Raw genomic sequence first — 24064 nt, forward strand, 5'->3', positions numbered from 1 at the left:
GGTTTTATTTGCATTGAAATAAATCTGAAAAAGAAGTCGTCTTATATTCGCGGTCTAGACATTATACCCATTCCCGACGCTAGATGGCGCCAGATATCATTGAAGCGATGTTCTAACATGATAGATCTCAGCTACTCTCCCCATTCACGACTCTAGATGGCGCCAGATATCATTGAAGCGATGTTCTGTGATGACAAATCTCAGCTACTCTCAAGTTTAACCAGTTTGCATTATTTTATTGCAATGTTTCCTTATTCAGATTTGTTTCAAGACTACAGTTACAGGTAGACTTCACTTTAAAGGTTAATGAAGTTATGGCAATTTTGTTGTTTTATCACAATAGATTGGTTTATTTACATTTCAAAAACCAGAAGCCATTCATTCACGAAGTGATTGCACTTTAGTTTACATTAGGGCTGTCAAACGATAAAAAATTTTAATCGAGTTAATCACAGCTTAAAAATTAATAAATCGTAATTAATTGTAATTAATCGCAATTCAAACCATCTGTAAAATATTGCCATATTTTTCTGTAAATTATTGTTGGAATGGAAAGATGAGACACAAGGCAGATATATACATACAACATACTGTACATAAGTACTGTATTTGTTTATTGTAACAATAAATCCACAAATGGCATAATTAACGTTCTTTCTGTTAAAGTGATCCACGGACAGAAAGACTTGTAGTTCTAGTAATTTTGTATTAAAACCCCTCTTCATGTTTTAGTTTTAATAAACTTTTCAATCAAAAGTAGAGTTAATATAATAATAAGAAGAATAAAAATAACAATAATAAAAATAAGAGTGACCATAGTCTAAGTTTTACGTGTATTTTGCATAGCTATTTTGATATGGAATGCCAGTTCATTTTGCATTGTTGTTTAATTGTGTGTCAGAATAGGGCCTCATTACTATAGACTGAAGTGCTTTTCTTTTTGTGAACATTATTTTTTTGAGAGAGATAGGAATATTATTTTTGTTGTGCTTTCACTAAACGATACTTTTGTTTGTTGTGAAGGAGTTCCCGAAGCTTATGCCAATAAACGGCACGGTCCAAAGAACGCCTGTGTCCACTCACCTTTATAAAATATATTTCTCTTTACATATCTTACCCAAAATACAACAAGAGACACATAATTGCCACTAAAAGAAAGAAAACTTACCGAAATATGTGAGGAGCACAAATAGCAATTTGCATTGTATTGTGCATACAGCATAAACATCTCACAACTACTAATTCTCCCACATTTAGAAGAAATAACATGAGTATGGAACGGCGCTGCCCCCAAGCGGCCGGTGGCATTCTCTTCACTCTTAATGTCCATAAACGGCCTCATTGTAATATGTTTGAGACAATGTGCGAGCGGGTCATTCAGTGCAAGCGTTAATTGCATCAAATATTTTTAAAAATTAATTAACGCCCGTTAACGCGATAATTTTGACAGACCTAGTTTACATATTTAAATGTTCAGATATTAAGATTTCAATGAGGCAAAATAACATGCTTTTTCTCTCAAATATATTGTTATAATCATTTGTTTCGGATGTACTGTAATTATTTTCTGTATGAAAATTAATTTGGTGTTCAAAAAGTCTTTTCTCAAACTTGAGTCTTGAAAAACAGGGGGTTGTCTTATAATCAGGGCCGTCTTATATTCGGGCCAATACGGTATTTGCAAGTAGCGTCGTTTTCGTGCCACTAGCTCATCTGACGCTGCGCTACTTCCTTATTTTCTTCTCAACAGGACTCTGGAAACCATCCGGAAGAGCCGTTGAACCCGACCGAATACATGAGCCACCAGCGTGACTTGGAGCACCTACCCGAGTGTCAGCCCACCGCAAACCCAACCCACCCACCTGTCACCTTCCTGCCTCAGCACGCCTACGCCCAGCCGCCCTCCAACGAGCCCATGTACTCCAACACCGGCTTCTCCGCCCCCGCCCCCCCACGAGCGACCTTCCCTAAAGAGCAATCCGTGTGACTCCCCCGACCATACTCGATCACACCGCCGACCCCCCTCCAGTCCTGCTTATTTCCAGCTTGCGTCGTTTTCTACTGTGTGAAAGATAAGTTGACCGACTCTCGCGCTAGATCGTTGTCACCGTTTCGTAGCCGATATTACTCGCTTGATTACCTGTGAAGTGAATGTTGGCTACACCGCAAAACTCTGCTTGAAATAACAGAAAGGTCTGACTGCGGCCACGTCACTGCCACGTGGTCTATAGCTAACCCTATTTACAACCCTAACCTTAACCACGCCCTCGTTCCCCTGGCACGTGGTCTATAGCAAACCCTATTCGTAACCCTAACCTCAACCACGCACCCGTCAACGAGGTGTCTACCGGAAGCTAGCGAAAGCTTGTTGGACAATGATTTTCGAGCACAAGAATAAATTTGGGAGATGTTTAGGAATACATTTATGAAACGGAGTTAAAATTTAAAAAAAAAAATCTTAGAAACCAATTCCAATCTGCTAGAAATGACATGCTCGGGCTCTATTTCCGACCACGTGATCAGATCGAGGACATCCCTAGTTAAGCTCTCATGGGGCTTCAAGCAAGAAATTCCTGGGGACCCCAACCCACCTGTGTGCGTCACAAAATGTGGTTTTCGCACAGATTAATGCACATTAAATATGAAAACAATTAGGCCACATCAAAAGGAAAAAGTTGAAAAAGGAATAAGTTACAGAAAATAATATATTAATAAATACTGTAGCACTTGCAAAAAATGGCAGCGGAATGTTGCTTCAGTAAATCAGCACAAGAGTCTAGCTCACTTTTCGCTCTTAATTTTTCTCCGGATCCACCCAGGTCATGCTAAATTGATTAAAAGTATTGAATAGTATTAATAAATAATGTCAAATAAATTAATAAACTAAACTTCCACACGTAAAATTACACACTTAAGCCCCATAAGGGGGATTTGCTACTGAGGTGTCATTTTGAATGGCCAATTCTTGCCGTTTTTATGGAGTACATTTTGGGAGCCCCTTTTTTCGCCGGGCCCAAGCAACCGCATGGCTTGCCTGTATGCTAGCCCCGCCTCTGCGCATTAACATTGCTCTGTTGTGTTGTGTTTTAGGAGCGTGATTGTTAGCCCTTTGTTGCGACGTGTGCACCCGTCTTGCAAGCCGCAGACAGATACACTTGTAAAATACGCAACACATGAATTCATTGAATTGAAATGAGCTGTCACTACATCAGTTGAATTACACTTGGTAAAATTTCTAAAATATATTTAACTTGGCAAAACTAAAAATTAAAAAAAAAAAAAAAACACCAGTGTCTTAAAAGTAGTTACTAAAGTACTAGTTAGTAAATGTATGTGCTTTATTACATTTAAATTCAGTATTGTGCAGAAAAATAATCTCAAGGATTGGTTTATTTAGTTCATGAACATCTCATAGTCAAATGTTATTTTCATGTTTGGACATTTTTTTTTTTGTTTTAACTCTGGTGATAAGGGTCTGAAAAAGTCCCTCTACTAATATAATAACTTTATTAACTTATTGGCTGCCATTAAAGGCGATTCAAGATGCCATAGACGTCCAATCATGTGGCTGTTTTCATTCTTTTGCTGTGAATTTGAGTGAGCTCATCACTAGTAGACATCCAATCCACTTCATATTATTTGGATATCTAGCACCGTCAATGGCAGCAAATGAGTTAAGAAGAACTAGTATACCGTGAAAGAGCTACTCAGGTACTGAATAACTTTGGATTAAATTCATTTCAAATCCAAGCATGAACGTCAGTGGGACAAACATATCAAACGGGAATAGAATTTCATGTCAATTTGCAAATTCGCACACGTTCTTACATTGCTGAACAATATCACTTCAATTGTAACTTGGGCTGCAGCTATTGATTTTTTTAGGTAATCGATTAATCTATCAATTAGTTTGAATAATTGAGTAATCGGATTATGAACATTTAATGCGTTGTAGAATAAATTTTAGCGTATGTAAAACAAGGAAGTGTTTATGCTTGCAATAATATTTGTTTGGGCTTGCTAAGTTTACACTTTCAAAAGAGCATTAAATGCAAATAAAAAATTCCTCAGTGTTTCTTCAAACTTGATGGATTTGCACTTCCATTTCAAAAGAGCAATATTTGTAGTTAAAATTAAATTCATCAACAACATTCCTCAAATGATATCAAATAAAATTAAAAAAAAAAATATATATATATATATATATATTAGTATATACACTACCGTTAAAATTTTGGGGTCTAAGCGACCCCAAACTTTTGAACCGTAGTGTATCGTATGGGATTTTTCATTATGTACACTACGGTTCAAAAACACCAAGTGGCTTGAAGTTTCGCTCTGAGCCCCCCAATTTGGTCAAATTTCAAAATTGTCCTATATGCATGTATAATACATCATTGGAAATCTTAAAAGCTCTGTTTTCTGGTGGAAGAGAAAATGTGAGCAGGAGGGCATTTTAAAAGAAAAAATAAACCCTAAACCTTAACTCAAGGTGAGAGCATGAGAGAGCGTAATTCAAGACACCATGATTTTAACGAGATATTATCGAGTACTTACCTTATTTCGATCCAAAAACTCCGTGTAAAAACTCCGTGTAGCATGTATCACTAAGTGTCAAGACACAGCTGTGAATGGCCACAGCCGGACTTTTTGGAGATTTTATGGGTGAAACACGGTAATATTACAAGGGTCACAATGCAGAAATCGCAGACATCAAGGAGTGGTCAAGATTTTCTTATTCAAATATTTACCCTCTTAAACTTTTTTTTTTTTTTTTTTTTTTTTTTTTTTTTTTTAAATTTTCTTTGTTTGAATCGGTTATTTAGCATCTAAAATATCAGGGAAAATATGACAGTAACAATAAATAAATAAAACTAAGGGATAGTTTTGAGGTAGATATCTTTGACCTATTCACAGACACTATTTTTTTCCCATTGTGACGTAATTTGTTTAAAAGTTTAAAATATGCGCGGGAATAATTTTTCAAATTGTTTTTTTTTTTTTTTTTTTAACTAAAAATTAGACATCAATAAATTATTCAAAGCTAAATTGATAGACATTTCGAATAATAAATGTAAAACTTACCTACTTTTTTATGGCTGGGAACTAAAGTGGTTGCACGGTGTCTGTAAACGGGGGTCTCCAGGGTAAAACAGACAAATTAAAAATAATTCAGGGGCTTAATGCGCCATGAAACTGTTATGGCATTATATAGCACACATTCTTCTATCAAACATAACAGTTCTTTTGGCTTAAAATACAGCAGTTTATTTTAGAGGGGTGCAAAAGAAAAAACTGCTTTTTGAGCCTTGTCTGTGTTTTCCGCTATATATAAATGAGGATCTAAGCACAACAAAAGAACAATTGGCTAACTTGCATAGCAAAAGTCCGCTAGCTTAAATCTTATAAAATATGAAGTTTTTTTGTTGTTTTTTTACAATGCCCTTAACAAATCGTTCGAACACATATTCCCACAACAAAACTGCAAAACTAAATAACCAATGAATAAACGAACATGTTAGCTCAAACAAAAACATACCTTATGTTGGTCTTAACAGGGAGCAGCTGAATTCAGCCATGTTAGACGAGCTATGGCGTCTTCACTGTTACCACTAGATAGCAGCATATCCACGCAAATCAATAAAACTAAATGCAAACACTTTCAAAACAACTTTCAAAATTTGATTCGAAGATTTTTTCTAATCGAATTACTCGAGTAAATCGATTAATCGTTGCAGCACTGGTTGTAGCAATCATTCAATATTTCTAAAATAACAGCAACCATTGTAAATTCAGCCACAAAAAATATCTTAACTGAAGACTATCACTCAAAAACACCACACAAACAAGAAATATTTGGCAGATTTAAAAAAAAAAAAAGTGTAGTGCAGTGTAGCCCCGCCCATCCAGCTGTTTTCAGCATGTTATTGTCTTGTACCAACAAGTCTTATATCTTGACACTTCACCTACTTGTTGACACTTTTTCGTAGCCACCGTTTTTTCCCTCTTTGCCTTTCAGAGTTCTTGCCTGCTTGATCCCGAATGTCGACTCGCATGAAAAAAATAGGATTTAAATAATGATGGGGGGAAAATCGGGAATTCAGCGTACATTTCTGAAGTTACCGTATTTATACTCAAAAGAAGCAGGTCTGTACTGATATAAGGATAATCATACAGTGGGGCAAATAAGTATTTAGTCAACCACCAATTGTGCAAGTTCTCCTACTTGAAAAGATTAAAGAGGCCTGTAATTGTCAACATGGGTAAACCTCAACAATGAGAGATAGAATGTAGAAAAAAAAGCCAGAAAATCACTTTTTTTTTTAAAAGAATTTATTTAAACAAATTAGAGTGGAAAATAAGTATTTGGTCACCTACAGACAAGCAAGATTTCTGGCTGTCAAAGATGTCTAACTTCTTCTAATGAGGCTCCACTCGTTACCTGTATTAATGGCACCTGTTTTAACTCATTATCAGTATAAAAGACACCTGTCCACAACCTCAGTGAGTCACACTCCAAACTCCACTATGGCCAAGACCAAAGAGTTGTCGAAGGACACCAGAGACAAAATTGTAGACCTGCACCAGGCTGGGAAGACTGAATCTGCAATAGGTAAAACGGTTGGTGTAAAGAAATCAACTGTGGGAGCAAGTATTAGAAAATTGAAGACATACAAGAACACTGATGATCTCCCTCGATCTCGGGCTCCGTGCAAGATCTCACCCCGTGGCGTCAAAATGATAACAAGAACTGTGAGCAAAAATCCCAGAACCACGCAGGGGGACCTAGTGAATGACCTACAGAGAGCTGGGACCACAGTAACAAAGGCTACTATCAGTAACACAATGCGCCGCCAGGGACTCAAATCCTGCAATGCCAGAAGTGTCCCACTGCTGAAAAAAGTACAGGCCCGTCTGCGGTTCGCTAGAGAGCATTTGGATGATCCAGAAGAGAACTGGGAGAATGTGTTATGGTGAGATGAAACTAAAATAGAATTTTTGGGGAGAAACACAGGTTCTCATGTTTGGAGGAGAAAGAATACTGAATTGCATCCGAAGAACACCATACCCACTGTGAAGCATGGGGGTGGAAACATCATGATTTGGGCCTGTTTTCCTGCAAAGGGACCAGGACGACTGATGTGTGTAAATGAAAGAATCAATGGGGCCATGTATCGAGAGATTTTGAGTAAAAGTCTCCTTCCATCAGTAAGGCCATTGAAGATGAGACGTGGCTGGGTCTTTCAGCATGACAATGATCCTAAACACACAGCCAGGGCAACAAAGGAGTGGCTTTGTAAGAAGCATTTCAAGGTCCTGGAGTGGCCTAGCCAGTCTCCAAATCTCAACCCCATAGAAAATCTGTGGAGGGAGTTGAAAGTCCGTGTTGCCCAACGACAGCCCCAAAACATCACTGCTCTAGAGAGGATCTGCATGGAGTAATGGGCCTAAATACCAGCAACAGTGTGTGAAAAGCTTGTGAAGAGTTAAGGAAAACGTTTGGCCTCACACAGAAATACACACGGTCCCAGGCTTCAACTGGGACCGTGTGTTTTGGTCAGATGAGACCAAGATTGAGCTTTTTGGCAACAAACACTCTAAGGCTACGTTCATACTACAGGTCTTAATGCACGAATCCAATTTTTTCGTGTTTTTCCGACTCGAGTGAGGCATTAACTTGACGGTCTGAACGTGACGAGTCGCATAGAACTGGACCATTTCAAATCCGATCTGGGTCACTTTCGTATGTGGTTCAAATCCGATCTGGGCCACATTTTTCCAGACTGTCGCGGCGGTCTGTACTGTCCACTCTCCCAAATCGGATTTCATGCAGCAATTACGTCATCAAATAGCGAGAGAGACGCTTACCGTAGCGGTGCTGCTGTGCGTTATTAGCGCCTAGCTTGCAGTGAACACGGCTTTTGGGAAGGGCTGGGCTTGACAACAGTCATTAAAAAATAAAAATGGCTTGAGGATAAGCCTGAGAATGCTCAGTTTTCTCTCTGCTCCAAGTGAGCAATATTTCAACATTGCCTACACGGCCGAGGTCGGGGCAAACTGCCCGTATGTGTGTGTGACGTGCACGGACCGTGCGTGCATGCTATCGATCCATATAAACTTTGAATATAAGCCTAAATGGGGATTATTTATGTCTGTTATTTGTGTCCTCCTTTTGAAAAGCAAAATATGATATCCCTGGAATGACGGATGACGTGTGTAATTTGTTTTGATGCTTCTGCACATGCGGGTCGTCTTGCTCAGCGCGTGTCAGACTGCGAATTAGTGCGCATGCGTAATACTTGAATGGTCTCAATGGACAAAGGTAGTCTGAACGGGCACGCCAAAAAAACAGATATGACAAAAAATCGGATTCGTGCATTAAGACCTGTAGTATGAACGTAGCCTAAGTGGGTCTGGCGTGCCACGGAAGATGCGCATGCTGAAAAGCACCTCATACCCACTGTGAAGTATGGGGGTGGGTCAGTGATGCTGTGGGGCTGTTTCGCTTCCAAAGGCCCTGGGAACCTTGTTAGGGTGCATGGCATCATGAATGCTTTGAAATACCAGGACATTTTAAATCAAAATTTGTTGCCCTCTGCCCGAAAGCTGAAGATGGGTCGTCACTGGGTCTTTCAGCAAGACAATGACCCTAAACATATGGCCAAATCTACACAGAAATGGTTCAGCAGACACAAAATCAAGCTCCTCCCATGGCCATCTCAGTCCCCAGACCTTGTTTTGTTGGCAAAAGGGGGTTGTACAAAGTATTAACACCAGGGGTGCTAATAATTGTGACACACATTATTTGATGTCAAATAAGTTTTTCTTTATGTCGGATTTTTTTCCCCACTGAATGAATGCACTTGTATTGAAGGTTGGATTTTTCTCTTTTTTCCATGAAGGTCCCATATTATTTGAATGAAAAAAAAAATTATTAGAAGCTAAAAAACACATCTTTTTCAGGGGTGCCAATAATTATGGAGGGCACTGTACTTATTTGTGGTTGACTAAATACTAATTCGCCCCAATGTATGTGGGAAAATGGGTTTAAATTGAACGTTTCCTTGTCAACCATCTCTCTATTATTAATTTTCACCTAAACCTACTCGTAATAACATTTCAATAACAAGATATAATCCCTGATAAAGATGCTTTTTGTTGATGAAAAAAAATCGGACACCACGGAAATATGTTGACATGGAAACTGGCTTTTAAGAAGAAATATCAAACAATATATTATTTTGCCTTGATGTTGGCTGTTTCACTTAGGCTCTTGCAGCAGTCATGAGCATTTCATGAAAACTTGTGTCACGGTGAACCCGACTGTCGCGAGACTGTTTTTGACGGACGTTCGGGCTCGTTAGAGGTGAATGTCAACATGTTTAGTTGCAAAGAAACACACACGTAAAAGACTGATAAAAAGGGCTTGCGATGCGTGAGAATCCTTTTGTGTTTCTCTAATTCCATCTGCCCAAGTGTTATTTTGTTTATGTAAATACATATTTTCTAGTAGTAGCTGCCAAAGACACATTAAACCATCTCCAATATTCAAAGTAAAGTATCACCGATACTTAAGATCTAATGTGATCTTTCATTTTCTCGAGACAATCACTCTCATCCTGACTTGTAACAAACTCTGTTATTTTAGGTGCATATTTTATATATCAAAACAATGATGACCTTTAAGAAAATGTATTGCTGCCACACCAGAACGAAAAGCTCAATATCCATGTTTTAGCATGATAAATACCGCGTAGAAATGTGGTCAATTTAACATTGTATCATGATAAGTGTCACGTGAAAACGCGCTGAATTAACATGATTGCTTATCAGAATTAAAACTCATTCATTGAATGGGTTTAGTAGAATCAACTTGTACGTTAGTAATTCTCGTAATTTCCCACTGAAAGTTTACAATACTGTAAATTTCCTGGAAATTGCGAGGCCCATTGTAGATTCTGCCATCTTGTTGAAGAGCATTTAAGTGTCTAGACTATCATGATATGTCACAGTTAGAAATATATTTGATGATTTCTGGCAGCACACCTGACGATCTGTCTCCAAACAATATGGTTGGGAATCATCTGTCCAATGAAGTCTGGTTTCCACCGAACAGTTCGGTTCAGTTAGGTAGGCCTACACAATATTTGGATTTTTTTGTGTGTGTTTCAATTGTGAAAAATCACCATGAGTAGTTCCTAAAAAAGTTGCGTTTTAAGACAACCAAGCTACAAAATGTTCGAATCAGCAACTTTGCTCAGTTGTTAGCATCATTTGCAGTCCTAGTTGTAGTCCTTAGTGGTTGTCAGAAAAATGGCGTTAAAAAAAATACTAAAAAGTTAAAAATCGTCATAGTACAATTGTTTTTTCATTATCAACATTTGCAGCATTAGAAAAAAAAAATACAATCATGAAAACATATTAGCGATATTTAAAGCACTAGTAAAATATAAGATATTTTGTTAAAATTTCATGTTATCGTCTGTTAGCATTTACGAAAAAAAGAAAAATCTGAATGGCATACTGTAGAAATCTGTGAAATCTAGCAGACGACTAAAACGATATTTCCTTAAAATGCCACGTTGTCTGTCAGCATTTACTAATAAAACATGGTATTTGACAAAGATTTCCTATTAGCGGTTGTCAGAATTTACAGAAGAAGAAAAATGTGAAAAGCATACTGTAGTAGTGACATCCAGCAGAGTATTAAAATGTACGGTCTTTCGCTAAGATTTCACGATATCCTCTTTCAGCATTAAAGAAAAAAAAAATCTAAAAGGCATAGTGACATCTAAAGCAGTGGTCCCCAACCTTTTTTGCACCACAGACCGGTTTTCACAGACTGGCAATTTATGGCAGAAAATTACAGTGTATATAAAATACCACGACTGGGCTAAAAACACACATTAATTGCAGGTAAAAACTTACTCACCATACGCTGAATCAACCTTTTTTTAACAGCGGCCTCTCCTAAAACTGGGCGCCAAATACCCTTGGTAGCAGGCATAATGAGTTCTTCTCCAATTGTTAAAGGTTTCTTGGCTTTAGCAATAGGGTTCGCCACGATGTATGATACTCTCAATGCTCTCACTTTTGTTGCTACCCAGATGGACTTAATTGTAGGCTCCTTTTCTGGATCAGCAAGTAGCCTTTTCCCGGTAAAAAAAAAAAAAACTGTCCAAAGACGTCTGTTTTTCAGTCATCTTCGCTAATGTGTTAGCTTAATATTTCCGGGAACAAATCTGATGCACCTACGTCATTATTGAGGACAAGCGCACGTAGATAGCAAATCTAAGCAAAAGGACAAGAAGTACCCCATCTGCCATTGCTAAAGTGTGCCGCCAGCAGCACACACAACAGCAGCTAACGTGACTGTTTACATCGACTTGACGCTGGGCTGCTCTAGATGTGTAAACACCTCAGTAATGGTGGCCAACCACTAGAGGGAGGCGTACACAAATCTCTACTCGGATAAGTCAATACAGGCATACAGTGAGGAGCAGAAATACAGTGGGGTAAATAAGTATTTAGTCAACCACTAATTGTGCAAGTTCTCCCACTTGAAAATATTAGAGAGGCCTGTAATTGTCAACATGGGTAAACCTCAACCATGAGAAACAGAATGTGGGAAAAAAAAAACAGAAAATCACATTGTTTGATTTTTAAAGAATTTATTTGCAAATCGTGGTTGAAAATAAGTATTTGGCCTATACCAAAAGTTCATCTCAATACTTTTTATGTACCCTTTGTTGGCAATAACGAAGGCCAAACGTTTTCTGTAACTCTTCACAAGCTTTTCACACACTGTTGCTGGTATTTTGGCCATTTCCTCCATGCAGATCTCCTCTAGAGCAGTGATGTTTTGGGGCTGTCGTTGGGCAACATGGACTTTCAACTTTCTCCTCACCCCATGGCGTCAAAATGATAACAAGAACGGGGAGCAAAAATCCTAGAACCACACAGGGGGACCTAGTGAATGACCTACAGAGAGCTGGGACCACAGTAACAAAGGCTACTATCAGAAACACAATGCGCCGCCAGGGACTCAAATCCTGCACTGCCAGTAGTGTCCCCCTGCTGAAGAAAGTACATGTCCAGGCCCGTCTTCGGTTTGCTAGAGAGCATTTGGATGATTCAGAAGAGGACTGGGAGAATGTGTTATGATCAGATGAAACCAAAATAGAACATTTTGGTAGAAAGACAGGTTTCTCTTGTTTGGAGGAAAAAGAATACTGAATTGCACCATACCTACTGTGAAGCATGCTGTTTTTCTGCAAAGGGACCAAGACGACTGATCTGTGTAAAGGAAAGAATGAATGGGGCCATGTATCGAGAGATTTTGAGTGAAAATCTCTTTCCATCAGCAAGGGCATTGAAGATGAGACGTGGCTGGGTCTTTCAGCATGACAATGATGCCAAACACACAGCAAGGGCAACAAAGGAGTGGCTTCGTAAGAAGCATTTCAAGGTCCTGGAGTGGCCTAGCCAATCTCCAGGTCTCAACCCCATAGAAAATCTGCGGATGGAGTTGAAAGTCCGTGTTGCCCAACGGCAGCCCCAAAACATCACTGCTCTAGAGGAGATATGCATGGAGGAATGGGCCAAAATACCAGCAACAGTGTGTGAAAAGCTTGTGAAGAGTTACAGAAAACGTTTGGCCTCCGTTATTACCAACAAAGAGTACATAACAAATTATTGAGATGAACTTTTGGTATTGACCAAATACATATTTTCCACCATGATTTGCAAATAAATTCTTTAAAAATCAAACAATCTGATTTTCTGTTTTGTTTTGTTTTTTTTCACATTCTGTCTCTCAAGGTTGAGGTTTACCCATGTTGACAATTACAGGCCTCTCTAATATTTTCAAGTGGGAGAACTTGCACAATTAGTGGTTGACTAAATACCATTTGCCCCACTGTATTTTCACCCCATGTGATATTGCAAGACATTGCAACTACACACCCACTTAGAAAATACAGTTCTGAAATTTCAATCACAGATGCATTTCCACTCGTAGAGACATAATCTAGAAAAAAATCTGGTTATCACATTGTATGATTTTTCAATAATTTATTTGTAATTTACGAGGGTTCATAAAAATTTGTACCGTTGAGAATCAGCAATAACTATGACACTCAAAGAGTTGTCAGTCTACCTTAAAAAAAGTCCACCTTTACCCAATGAGTAACCAACCACCCACCACCCGTTTGAGCTCAATATTGTTACCTGTGCACCCCACAGTCAATCATAATCCAACTGCTACCATGGGCAAGACCAGTGAGCTTTAGAAAGACACCAGAGGGGAAAAATTGTTAAGCTCCACAAAGCTGAAAAAGGCTGTGGGACAATTTGAAAGCAGCTTGGTGAGAATAAATCAACAGTGCAGAAATTTTTAGAAAATGGAAAAGGCTAAACATGATTGATAATCTACTTTTGAGTGGGGCTCCATGTGCAATCTCTCCTCGTGGCGCATCACTCATGATGAGAAAATTGAGGGCTCAGCCTAGAACTACCACGACAGGAGCTGGTCAATGACCTGAAGAGAGCTGGATGCACAGTTTCAAAGGCTACTGACAGTAGATCACTACGGTGCAATATGTCAAAATCATGCATTGCTCAGAAGGTTCCCCTGTTGAACACACTACATCTGAAGGCCTGTCTGACATTTGCCAGGGACCATCTGAATGATGCAGAGGAGTCATGGGAGAAAGTCATGCGGTCAGATGAGACCAAAGTACAACTTTTTGGTGCAAACTTTACTCGTCGTGTGTTTAGGAAAAGGCAAGATGAGTACAATCCCAAGAACACCATCCCCACTGTGATGTATGGGGGTGGAAACCTCATGCCTTGGGGCTGCTTTTCGGCAAAGGGGACAGGACGACTGTACTGTATAAAGCAGAGGATGAATGGTGAAATGTTTCGTCAGATTTTGACCCACAACCTCCTTCCCTCAGTCAGAGACTTGAAGATCAGTCGTGGCTGGATCTTCCAACATTACCATGATCTGAAGCACACAGCCAAGCTGACCAAGGAGTGGCTGCGTAAAAAGCATATCAATGTTCTGGTGTGGCCTAGCCAGTCTCCAGGCCTCAATCCAATAGAAAATATTTGGATGGAGCTGAAACTTGGTGTTTCTCAACAGTAGCCCCGAAACCTGACAGATCTAGAGATTTGTGGGGCAAAATCCCTGTTTCCAGATGCACAAACCTGGTGAAGAACTACACAGTTTCTGACCTCTGTAATTGCAATCAAAGGCTTCTGCACTAAATATTGGCACTGATTTTCTTAGGGGTACAAATACTTATGAACCCTAGTAAATTACAAATAAATTATTGAAAAATCATCAGTTTTTTTCTAGATTATGTCTCTATAAATGGAAAAGCATCTATGATTGAAATTTCAGACCTCAACCTATTTTCTAAGTAGGTGAACTTCGATGCTTTGCTAAAATTTCACGTTATTTTGCGACATCTATCTGGCTACTAAAGCGTATGATCTTTCGCTAAGATTTCAAATTATCGTCTGACAACATTTACAAACTAAATATAAAACTTAAAAGATGCATTAGCAATGTCTGAGTGACTGCTAAATTATACAGTTTTTCGCCAATATTTGGGGTTAAGGTCTATCAGCATTTATGATTCTGAACTTTTCAGTGGAAACCTCATAGGAGATTGTTGCGAATATTTTTTTTTTCCTGACACAGCCTGCTACTGTACAGAAGCACTTGGCGTCACTCGCTGTGACGCTTCATCGGAAACCTTACAGAAGCGTAAAATTGTACGTAAATAAAGTAAAAAATACACAAGCCCTTTTGACGTCGGAGATTCGCAGCACGTTCTTTACTTCTGTTTTGCTCTCTTTCTCTTTTTCGGGGCCACGTCCGATGTATTTAAAATCAAGTACATTTGTGTTTGTGCTGATGTGAAAAAAAAAACATGTTGAAAGTGATTTTTCGTGAGTGGTGCTTCTTAACAGAATGAGTACGACCTCCCCGTGAAGGAGCTTGTTGTTGTTGTACCACTGAAACACAACGTTGTCTTCTATTTGTGACACATAATTAATATAGCTATGAAGATGATGATGATTATGTACGTATTTGTAAGTAATAGGGTTGTTCGGTAAGTATGCTTCAAGTGGCATTGATTTGTTTTGATTTGTTGAAACAGTGTCAAAATTTGAGTTTTTCTTGTTGCATTCAGTCCTACAAATCTTATGACTTCACCTTATTTTGTGTGTTGTTTTTTTTTTTTTTGTAAGGCTGTAACTTTTATTTTTTTAAATATGCATATTTATATATAGGCCTACCAACCTTCCTCTTCCTCTTTTTTTTAACATTTATGTGAGGATAACACCCGAGTAGCTTCTTACTGGAATGATGATTTCATGTGAAAGAAAAAAAAAATGTACCTGTTTTACTTAATTTTATGATCATGTTTGCTGTAAATATTAACGTATCGGATGTGTGTATACAAAAAAAAAAAAAAAAAGTCATGCAGTTTAAAATTAAACCTCACAAATGACCCTATGTCTTTTGTTGTTGACATTTCTTCATTTGGGGAAAAAGATTGGGGAACAAACACAAACAAAAAGTCTGTCATAGAGAAAGTCAGTCTATTTTATTCTGTGTGTTTGTGTTGACCCATTGTTACCAAGGGAAGGTTTTTGTAACCATGGCAACTGTGATAGAAAGTCTCACACAAACCACTTCTCAATTCTTAGTGCCATTGACGATGATAGACGTTCAATTGTTTGGCTCTTTTAATCTTTCGGCTGTGAACTGAAATGAATTTGTCACAATCAGACGTCCAACCCATTTGTAAAGGAAGGGCTGGCCAGCTACTCCCGTCTAAACGCCGTCAACGGCAGCCAATGAGTATTTTTTATTTTGACGTCGAGGGGTTAAAGGTGCTAGGAAATGCTACGGCAAGTAACATTAAAATGATAGCTAGGCGTATTTCGGACATAAATCCTATGAGGCGCCATTTGTAAAGCAGCACATGCTGAAAATTACAACAACATTTTCTCACATTTAGCGCCACACAGTGTTGAACAACGTGGTGTGAAATTTTTAGCGTTGCTTTTTTAAAGCAAGTTTACAACATTATTTAGCAACCTAAATATTCATTTTTAAATAAGACGTTTTGGACCTGAATGTTTAAATCCAGAAGTAGATATTTAATTTAAATCTTAAAGTGATCCTCGATCTTTAAGAGAAGTATTCTTAAAAGATAAATGTTAGTATGAGTTATAATAATTTGATATTAAAACTAAAGATGCACCGATACCGATACTAGTATCGGCAGGGGGCGCCGATCCAGGCCGAAATTGTGGTATCAGTATCGGCGAGTACCAACAAAGACGGCGCCGATACCATTTACCGGTCCATTTTTATAAAGTTGGAGCCCAGCCTTTTGTTTTCTCCTGGCGCTCACTACACTGTGTTGTGTGATGACACGTGAACACCAACCAGCTATCGCTATTGGCCTGCTCCAGACCAATGAGAACGGGCCAATAGCCACTTCCGACCAATGGCAAGGGCGCTTTTTCATATGAAGGAAAAATAAACCGACGGAGCTCAATACTACAAACTCGAAGGTTGACTAAGACGATAGGCAGCGAGCCAAAAAGCCAAAATAAAAACACTTAAATATAGAGCTGGGAATCTTTGGGCACCTAACGATTCGATTACGATTACGATTCAGAGGCTCCGATTCGATTATAAAACGATTATTGATGCACCCCCCTCCTTTTTTTTTTTTTTTTTTTTTTTAATGTTTTGTACATTAGTTCCAAAATTGTTCAAAAATACTCTCAGGCTAAACCAAACTACTATTTCAGTATCAAGTTAACATATAGCAGTAAACAAATATACAAAAATAACATTAAATAAAAAAACTCCAGTCCCCATTCTGTATCAGCAGCTTTAAACTACATTCAAATAATTTAATGTTATGAATCAACCGTTAAAGTTGTTAAAATTGCTCCCGTTATTCCATAATTTCCCTTTTGTCTACTTTCGACATGTGAAAGTTTTAAAACTATTTTAAAGATAGATTCAAGTCAATATTTTACCGATTTAGGAGTATTTTAGATAAAAAGTTAATTACGTTCGCTACAACAGCCTTGCAGGGAAGTGTACTGCTTTAAGATGGCGGCCGTTTACTAACGCACGCATCTAGCTTTTTTGTAGGTGTGCTGCTAACGCTACCGAATATATATTGCATCTAGTCCTATATAAATGATATCTACCGTAACATTATGTGGATGTACTTTGTAGCAGCTTTTCGGCAGCAGTCAGGTATGTTGTTGTGTTTTTTTATCTCGTGGCATTAGTTGAGCTAGAGCCGTGAGTTGAGCATTGGCATTACCCGAGGGGCCGGGTAATGAGAAGCATAATGCTTAGCTACTCTCGCTCCGTTCCGTCCCGAAGACCGCGCGGCGCGCTGAATGTGTTGTACTTCCGCTTTACTTGGCATATTTCAGTGTTTCCCCTAGGATTTTTTGAAGCTGTGGTGGTGGGCTGCATCGGAGTCGGACAGCCTCACCATGTCGTGCCACAGCGAATTTTTTTTTCTTCTTTTTTTCCCCCAAGAAGAACCATAACAAAGATATATTTGAAATATTTCATTAGCCAGGCTAATGTTGTACCTCTCAGCTACAGTACATGTATGTAAAATGCGTAGCTGATTACAGCTACGTTACCCGATGTACTAATGCGACTTTTTTTCTCGTGGCAATAGTACGACTTACATCTCGTAGTGACTCAGGGTTGGCAACCCAAACTGTTGAAAGAGCCATATTTGACCCCCCAAAAAACACAAAAAAAACTGATACAGTATGTCTGGAGCCACAAAAAATTAAAAGCCTTGTACAAGCCTTATAATTATCGATACTAGCTATATTAGCCTACTATAGAAATACGTAATTAGCCTTCATGATTAAATGTTTGTTTTCCCTGCAGTGGATCCTATAGAGAATGACGCACCACGTGACTACTCTGTTGTACTATGCCACCACAAGTTTAACTTCATTACAATATGAATGAATTGAAAGAATGTTTGTGTCATGTTTGTCCTCCTAGAAATCCTATTAAAACAAAAAAATATATTTCCCTCCCCCATCTTTTTCCATTTAAAAAAAAAAAAAAAAAAAGCTCCGAAGCATCGCTAAAGAGCCGCATGCGGCCCGAGAGCCGCGGGTTGCAGACCACCGTCGTAGTCCTCCTTTTTCCTTTTATTTGACCCTCATAAGTACTACATTACCACAACAATAACAGTCCTTCTGTCAACTGACCCATTTAGAGCACTGGGGGAATTCTAATAGCCGTGTAAAGAGTTTTACTTGATTCGGGGAGAAGGTGAATAGTTTTTTCCCCGTTGTTCGTAAACTAAATTTCCACACAAAGGCACGTCGAGGTACCATTAACTTAGCAAGGAGAGGTATGAGAGTCATTTTTCGAGTGTCCCAGAGCTCGCGAAATTTGGGTGGGGGGGCGCATTTATCAAAGTTTCGTCAGCCGTAATTGTCTGAAGTTGGCGCGCCGGTGTTGTGCCGAAAAATAGCCACTCCACGTGAAATGTCCCCCCTGACGGGAGCGCCCACACGTCACTCGTACAAACAGCCTTTTCTTACCAATCGATGGACACAGAAACGACGTTCTTGTACCGTGAATATGTATCATTTTACTCTGCTTGAACTGATAAATCGTTTACTGTGACCAACGCTCTGAAAATAGAGCAAGGCTTTATTTTGGGCCCCGCCTCTCCGCAGTCTCTCAGCGCAAGTTAGTCAAAGTTTGCTTTCCGTCCAAGACGGCCGTCCACCGCTCACTTTCGCCGAAAAGTCCGATCCAAATTATTGTAATGCCCCGGATATGGGCAAGAAGGAGAGAAGTCTGTATTTGCTTACCCACTTTATTGTGGTAACAATAATAAAGAAAAACAATAACAAAATAACAGCGGGCTGCTACAACATGCGACCGCTATCTCTCGCTATCTCGCTCGTTCTCCCATTCTTCCTACTCGTTCCCCTTGCGTCTCTTAAGGGGGGGCCTGCATAGTTACGAACATTAGGCTACAATACACAATGAATAGGTGTCCGCTGAACTCCTCCCACTCGGCTGCCGCTAGTTTGAAGCGGCCTTAAATTTTTTTTTATTTATTTAAATAAATAAATAAAATACATCTCATTTGCCAGGCGTGGCGGCTTTCATTTTAGTGTGGCGGTGCGCCACAATCTGTTGAATATAGGGGAATCCCTGTATTTCAATAATCGGAATTTGGATGTTTGTGAATCGTTCTCAAATCTTCCACAGCCGAATCGCGAATAATCTCAGAATCGGAAATTTTGCACACCTCTACTTAAATACCTGCACAGGGTAGAGGTTACAAACGAGTGCAGCACACTAACAGAAAAAACCCAATGCAGGGGCGTAACAAGCAAATGTAGCGAGACTATAGTGCAAGATGTCAAATGGCGACCAGCAAGGCAAATATCTCGGCAGCCTTTTCTGAGATCACCCGTGCTTAAATGCTGCGTTGATGAGCCTGCATTGGATTCAGGTGCGACATCAGGAACACCCCCACTAACAGCCCAGCAACAAAACACAATCTAACCAACAGCAGAATGTGACAATAACTTCATGAAAGTTGCACTGTTTGGCCTTTGAGAGGTTTAAAAAAAGTTTACTCAGTTCATTCAGAGTTTATTATTATAAATTTATTTTTACTTTCTTACTGTTGGGCTAGTGTTATACTTTGTGCTAGTCTTTTTCCTATTTTGCATAGGTAAGCAACAGCCTGAAAAAGCCTTGATAGCAATGATTTCACATCCAATTATGGAGCTCTTTGGTGGAATTTTTTTTTTTTATTTAAAAAAAAATTTTTATATATATATATATATATATATATATAAACGGGGTGGTATCGGTATGGTATCGGTATCGGCCGATACTGTACAGCCAGGTATCGGTATCGGGGCCAAAAAATGGTATCGGTGCAACAGTAATTAAAACCCCTCTTAATGTTCTCGTTTTAACAAAGTTTGTAAAATTATTTTAAGTGATTGGTTGCCATTCTTGTTACGTCGCAGTGCGTGACGTCACTTGGCCCGTTGCCGAACTTTCAGCGTGTCACTCTTAGCTACCCCCACATGTCGTCGGTTCTGCCCTTCCAATTTGAACCAAATCGGAAAAGTGAAGAGCAGGACAGCACTGTCGGTCGTTCACAAGACGAGCAGCAAAGGCTAAATGAGAGCAGGAAATACAGGACCTGATAAGACGAGTTGAAGAAAATTGGTGATGTCTCAATGGCAATGGAGCTAGAGAGTGTATGCTGTTGTGAACATCGGTTTATGTTCCTCAAGGTAAGCAATTTCGTTTTCAAACTTATCCCAGTATTATTATGTAGATTTTTAGCATCCAGAGCTGTCGTGTGCTAACTGTCCTCATGAACCCTTTAACACCTAAGCCTATTTTGGCCGAATTTGCATGCATTTGATGTTGCCTTTATATTTCAAAGAAAAAAATTGTTCACAATGGCTAAGTTGGGCCCCTTTTTTAAGGACACCTTAAACTTCATGTCCAAACTGTTGTTTTCTTCACTGAACAATTATAATCCACATTTTGGAGCTAAAAAGACAAAAAAAATCCAAACATATTTTTTCAAAATTTGTAATGTTGATGTCCCCTTGACAACCAAACATGCTCGACCAACTGTTTTGAAGCTTGATAATATTTATTCAACTTCTTAGGTTAAACATTCAATAGAAAAAATAAGATTGAATAGCTTTATGTTTGACAGTTCAACACAAACAGCAAGTATGGTCATAGGCGTTTTTGGCCTTTACACATACTATGGTCAAAACAGGTTATATACAGTGCAAAATAGTGAGAAAAAATATATATATATCATCTAACACAAAAAGGGTTTGGAGGATATCTCTTTGTGAAGTTAGGTATTATACCCATCACCTTATCTAAAGTATATACGTACATGGAATCAAGCTTCTCGAACACTCATCTTTATAAAAATTGAAAAGATTATAGTGAAGAAAAAATATATATAACATTGAAAAAAAGTATTTTCGAAAATACTGACAAGTAGTTCAGTTCAATTCAAATTTTTCTGGCATACGACCCAATAAAGTTTTTTTTTTTTTTTTGCGCACTCAATAAAGCTTCTGCATGAACAGGTCACGGAACTGCGTCACACAAAACGTCACACAGCCTACTCTTTCACCGTTTGCGCGCTGCTGTCACTTCTACTCGCCGAGACGCCGACTCATCCCAGGAAAACAACAACAAATACGGCTCATCTTCTTCCTTGAGTTAATGAAATAATGCATTAAAGTCGCTCACTCAATCCAACCGGCCGTTGCTTGCTTCGCATGCCTCCTTTTCCTTAGTTGGTGCCTCGCTCGGAAATTTATTAAAAATGTCCACATTCGGTTCGTCCTTCTTGACATCACAACGGCTCTTGGGATATGTAGTCTTTTGTGCTGTTTTCGGTTTTGAAAAAGGACAAGAAATGATGGAAATATGGAGATAGATACATGGTCGATGCAGCGTTTTAATGCATATTTATGAGTGCAATAAAACTATAAAACTCAAACATTATCTCCCGTTTTTCTTGGTCGATTGACTTCAAATAAAAACTGATGTGGACGTGTACACAGACGAAATCATTCGGTCGATCAGACTGAAGTATTACCGAAACAAAATGGTGACGTCACGTACCGTAATGGTCGGCAATGAATCGCCGCATACGTTTCTTCAACACAACGTGGCCGTGTCAATAAAAAAAAAATCGGTTCATATATAATTCTGTCTCCATTTATGTACCCGTTTATAATGCGCACCATGATTTTTGGGAAAAAAAGTGCGCGTTATATTCGGGAAATTAAGGTAAATATTTAGTTCCGACCGTTTCTTGATTTAACATTTAGGATTTAGGCTATATATTTAAGATTTAAATTAAATATTTAGTTCTGGATTAAACAATCAGGTCCAAAACTTCTTTTTTAAAAATAAATATTTAAGTTGCTAAATAATGTTGTAAATGTGGAAAAAAGTGACTCTAAAAATTTCACACCATTTTAAATGGTGCTAAATGTGATAAAATGTTCGTAACTTTCGGCATGTGCTGCTTTACAAATGGCGCCCCATAAAATCCATCCCAAAAAAGTGACAGAAAAGGCAATACATAGACTTCACTAGGGGTGTGACAAAATATCGAAATGGTGATATATCGTGATACTTTGTATCCCAAAAGGTTATCGATAGGCTCCTGTCAAGAATCGAGATATCGTTTTAAAAAGGTGTCAATTAAAAAAATAAAATAAAGGCTGCCATTGACGGTGCTTGACGCCCAATCTATTTAGAATGGGAAGGTTTGTTCATTCAAAATCAGAGCATTCACAGTCATTCGGTTCGATTTTCGGGGCATGTACAGGTCACTTGCTTTTCATTTTAGGGCATTTACAGGTGTCCTGTTGAGTTTGAGTCACTGCCTATTCATTTGGGTGTTTCCAAGGTAATTTCCTGTTCTATAATGCAAAATAAACAGCAAGTGACCCATACAATACCCCAAAATCCACAGCAAGTAACTGAAAATCAACAGGTAAATGACCTTAAATGGCCCAAAATTACTCATTGCCTGGTATTGGCTGCCACTGATGGCCATAGACGTTCAATCCGTTTGAAGTGGGAGGGATGGCAGCGAATGAACGAATGTTCGGTTTTCAGTTTTTGACATGGTGTCAATACCTCTTTATTATGTTAGCTACAGTATCTTTCGGGAAAAAAAAAAGTTATCTTTTCCAAACAAAACTAGAAAATGGCGCAAACTACATTTTGCCCAACAAACCAAATCCTCTCGGGAGTTGGACAAACAACGAGAAATCAATTGCTCTCCGCACCCGGGTAGAAGCCAACAAAATGAATTGTTTTGCAAAATGTGAAGTCACAACATCAATAAAGCTGAGCTTGGGGGGCCACTGTGAGTAAAATACCATCGAGGGTCAGCAGTGTGTGGCCGTACGGTAGTGCTTATTTTCTGTTTCGCCCCCCCAGAAAGAAGTAAATGTTTCGCGTCCCTCCAACTTTCTGCCACCACTGTAAAAAGTATCATTTGTCTATTATTATTATTATTATGATGATGATAAGCACACCTCTGCATTACATTGCTTCTTTGTTAACATTTAAAATAATATAGATCAACTTACAATAAAGGATAACTTTCTTAACATTGTTTAATTTGTGACAGAAAAGACAAAGTGCATATGACAACATAAAGCATGTTTATTTCATATTTCATTCAGCGTTTTATGCTCCTGAATAAAATGGACCGCTTGGATGTGTGTGGAAGATATCGTTTTATATATTATATTTTTGAGTCCCGCGCCATAAAAATGAGTAACTTCCGGCTCCAGTCTCAGGTTTAGGACAACTGCGAATCTGAGTCAGCATCTTATAATACAGCATTGCTTTATAGCATGCAGATGTACCGCGGATTCAGCGGATTTTGTGGATTTATTTGTTTATTTTTCGCATCACGTCAGCCAAATGTGCTGCAGAAAATTGTTGCTGCACCAGGGCAGAGGCTTGTGAGCCTTTTTGGGTTTCAAAAGGTTCCCATTCACCACGGATATTGGTCAAAGCAAGCCCTACTACTGTAGGACCATTGGACTTACGAGGAAGTGAGTAAACATCGTATTTTGTATTATGTCAAATACTGGGATCATGGCACACGTTTTAATATGGAGGTGGCTTGCATTTTGTGGCTGATTGTCCACTGAGAATGCCACTCGGCCGCACACCCCCCTTGGTCCTTCGTGGCCCGCCGGGAGAGCGTTATTACTCGGCTTATTGCCCTCATCGTGTGCCGGTGTTCTGTCAAATTTTCAACTCCATCAGAAATTGCCACCTTATGTTAAAAATGGCCGCTAATACTGCGATTACAACGTTAACACTACAAACTTTCTTTGAAAAAAGGACCATTTACTTACATTTGATAATGGACGGACATAACGAAAAGTTCTCCTCAAACACATCCTGCCA

The 24064-nt window shown here is 38.9% G+C and overlaps 1 protein-coding gene across 4 annotated transcripts in view; it reads left to right on the forward strand.

Moving 5' to 3' along the window:
* LOC130917360 (nectin-1-like) overlaps positions 1-11680 on the forward strand; it is a 588953-nt gene extending 577273 nt beyond the window's left edge. For 3 of the 4 annotated variants that reach the window (XM_057838682.1, XM_057838684.1, XM_057838683.1), the window contains one exon: positions 1751-11680. In XM_057838682.1, the coding sequence (XP_057694665.1) occupies positions 1751-1987 (237 nt within the window). In that variant the 3' untranslated portion in view covers positions 1988-11680. The remainder of the gene's footprint in view (positions 1-1750) is intronic. The other variant, XM_057838685.1, reaches the window with a different exon arrangement.
* The last annotated feature ends 12384 nt before the right edge of the window (positions 11681-24064 follow it).

The sequence above is a fragment of the Corythoichthys intestinalis genome, chromosome 6 (genome assembly GCF_030265065.1).
Source record: "Corythoichthys intestinalis isolate RoL2023-P3 chromosome 6, ASM3026506v1, whole genome shotgun sequence".
In the NCBI taxonomy this organism is placed as follows: Eukaryota; Metazoa; Chordata; class Actinopteri; order Syngnathiformes; family Syngnathidae; genus Corythoichthys; species Corythoichthys intestinalis.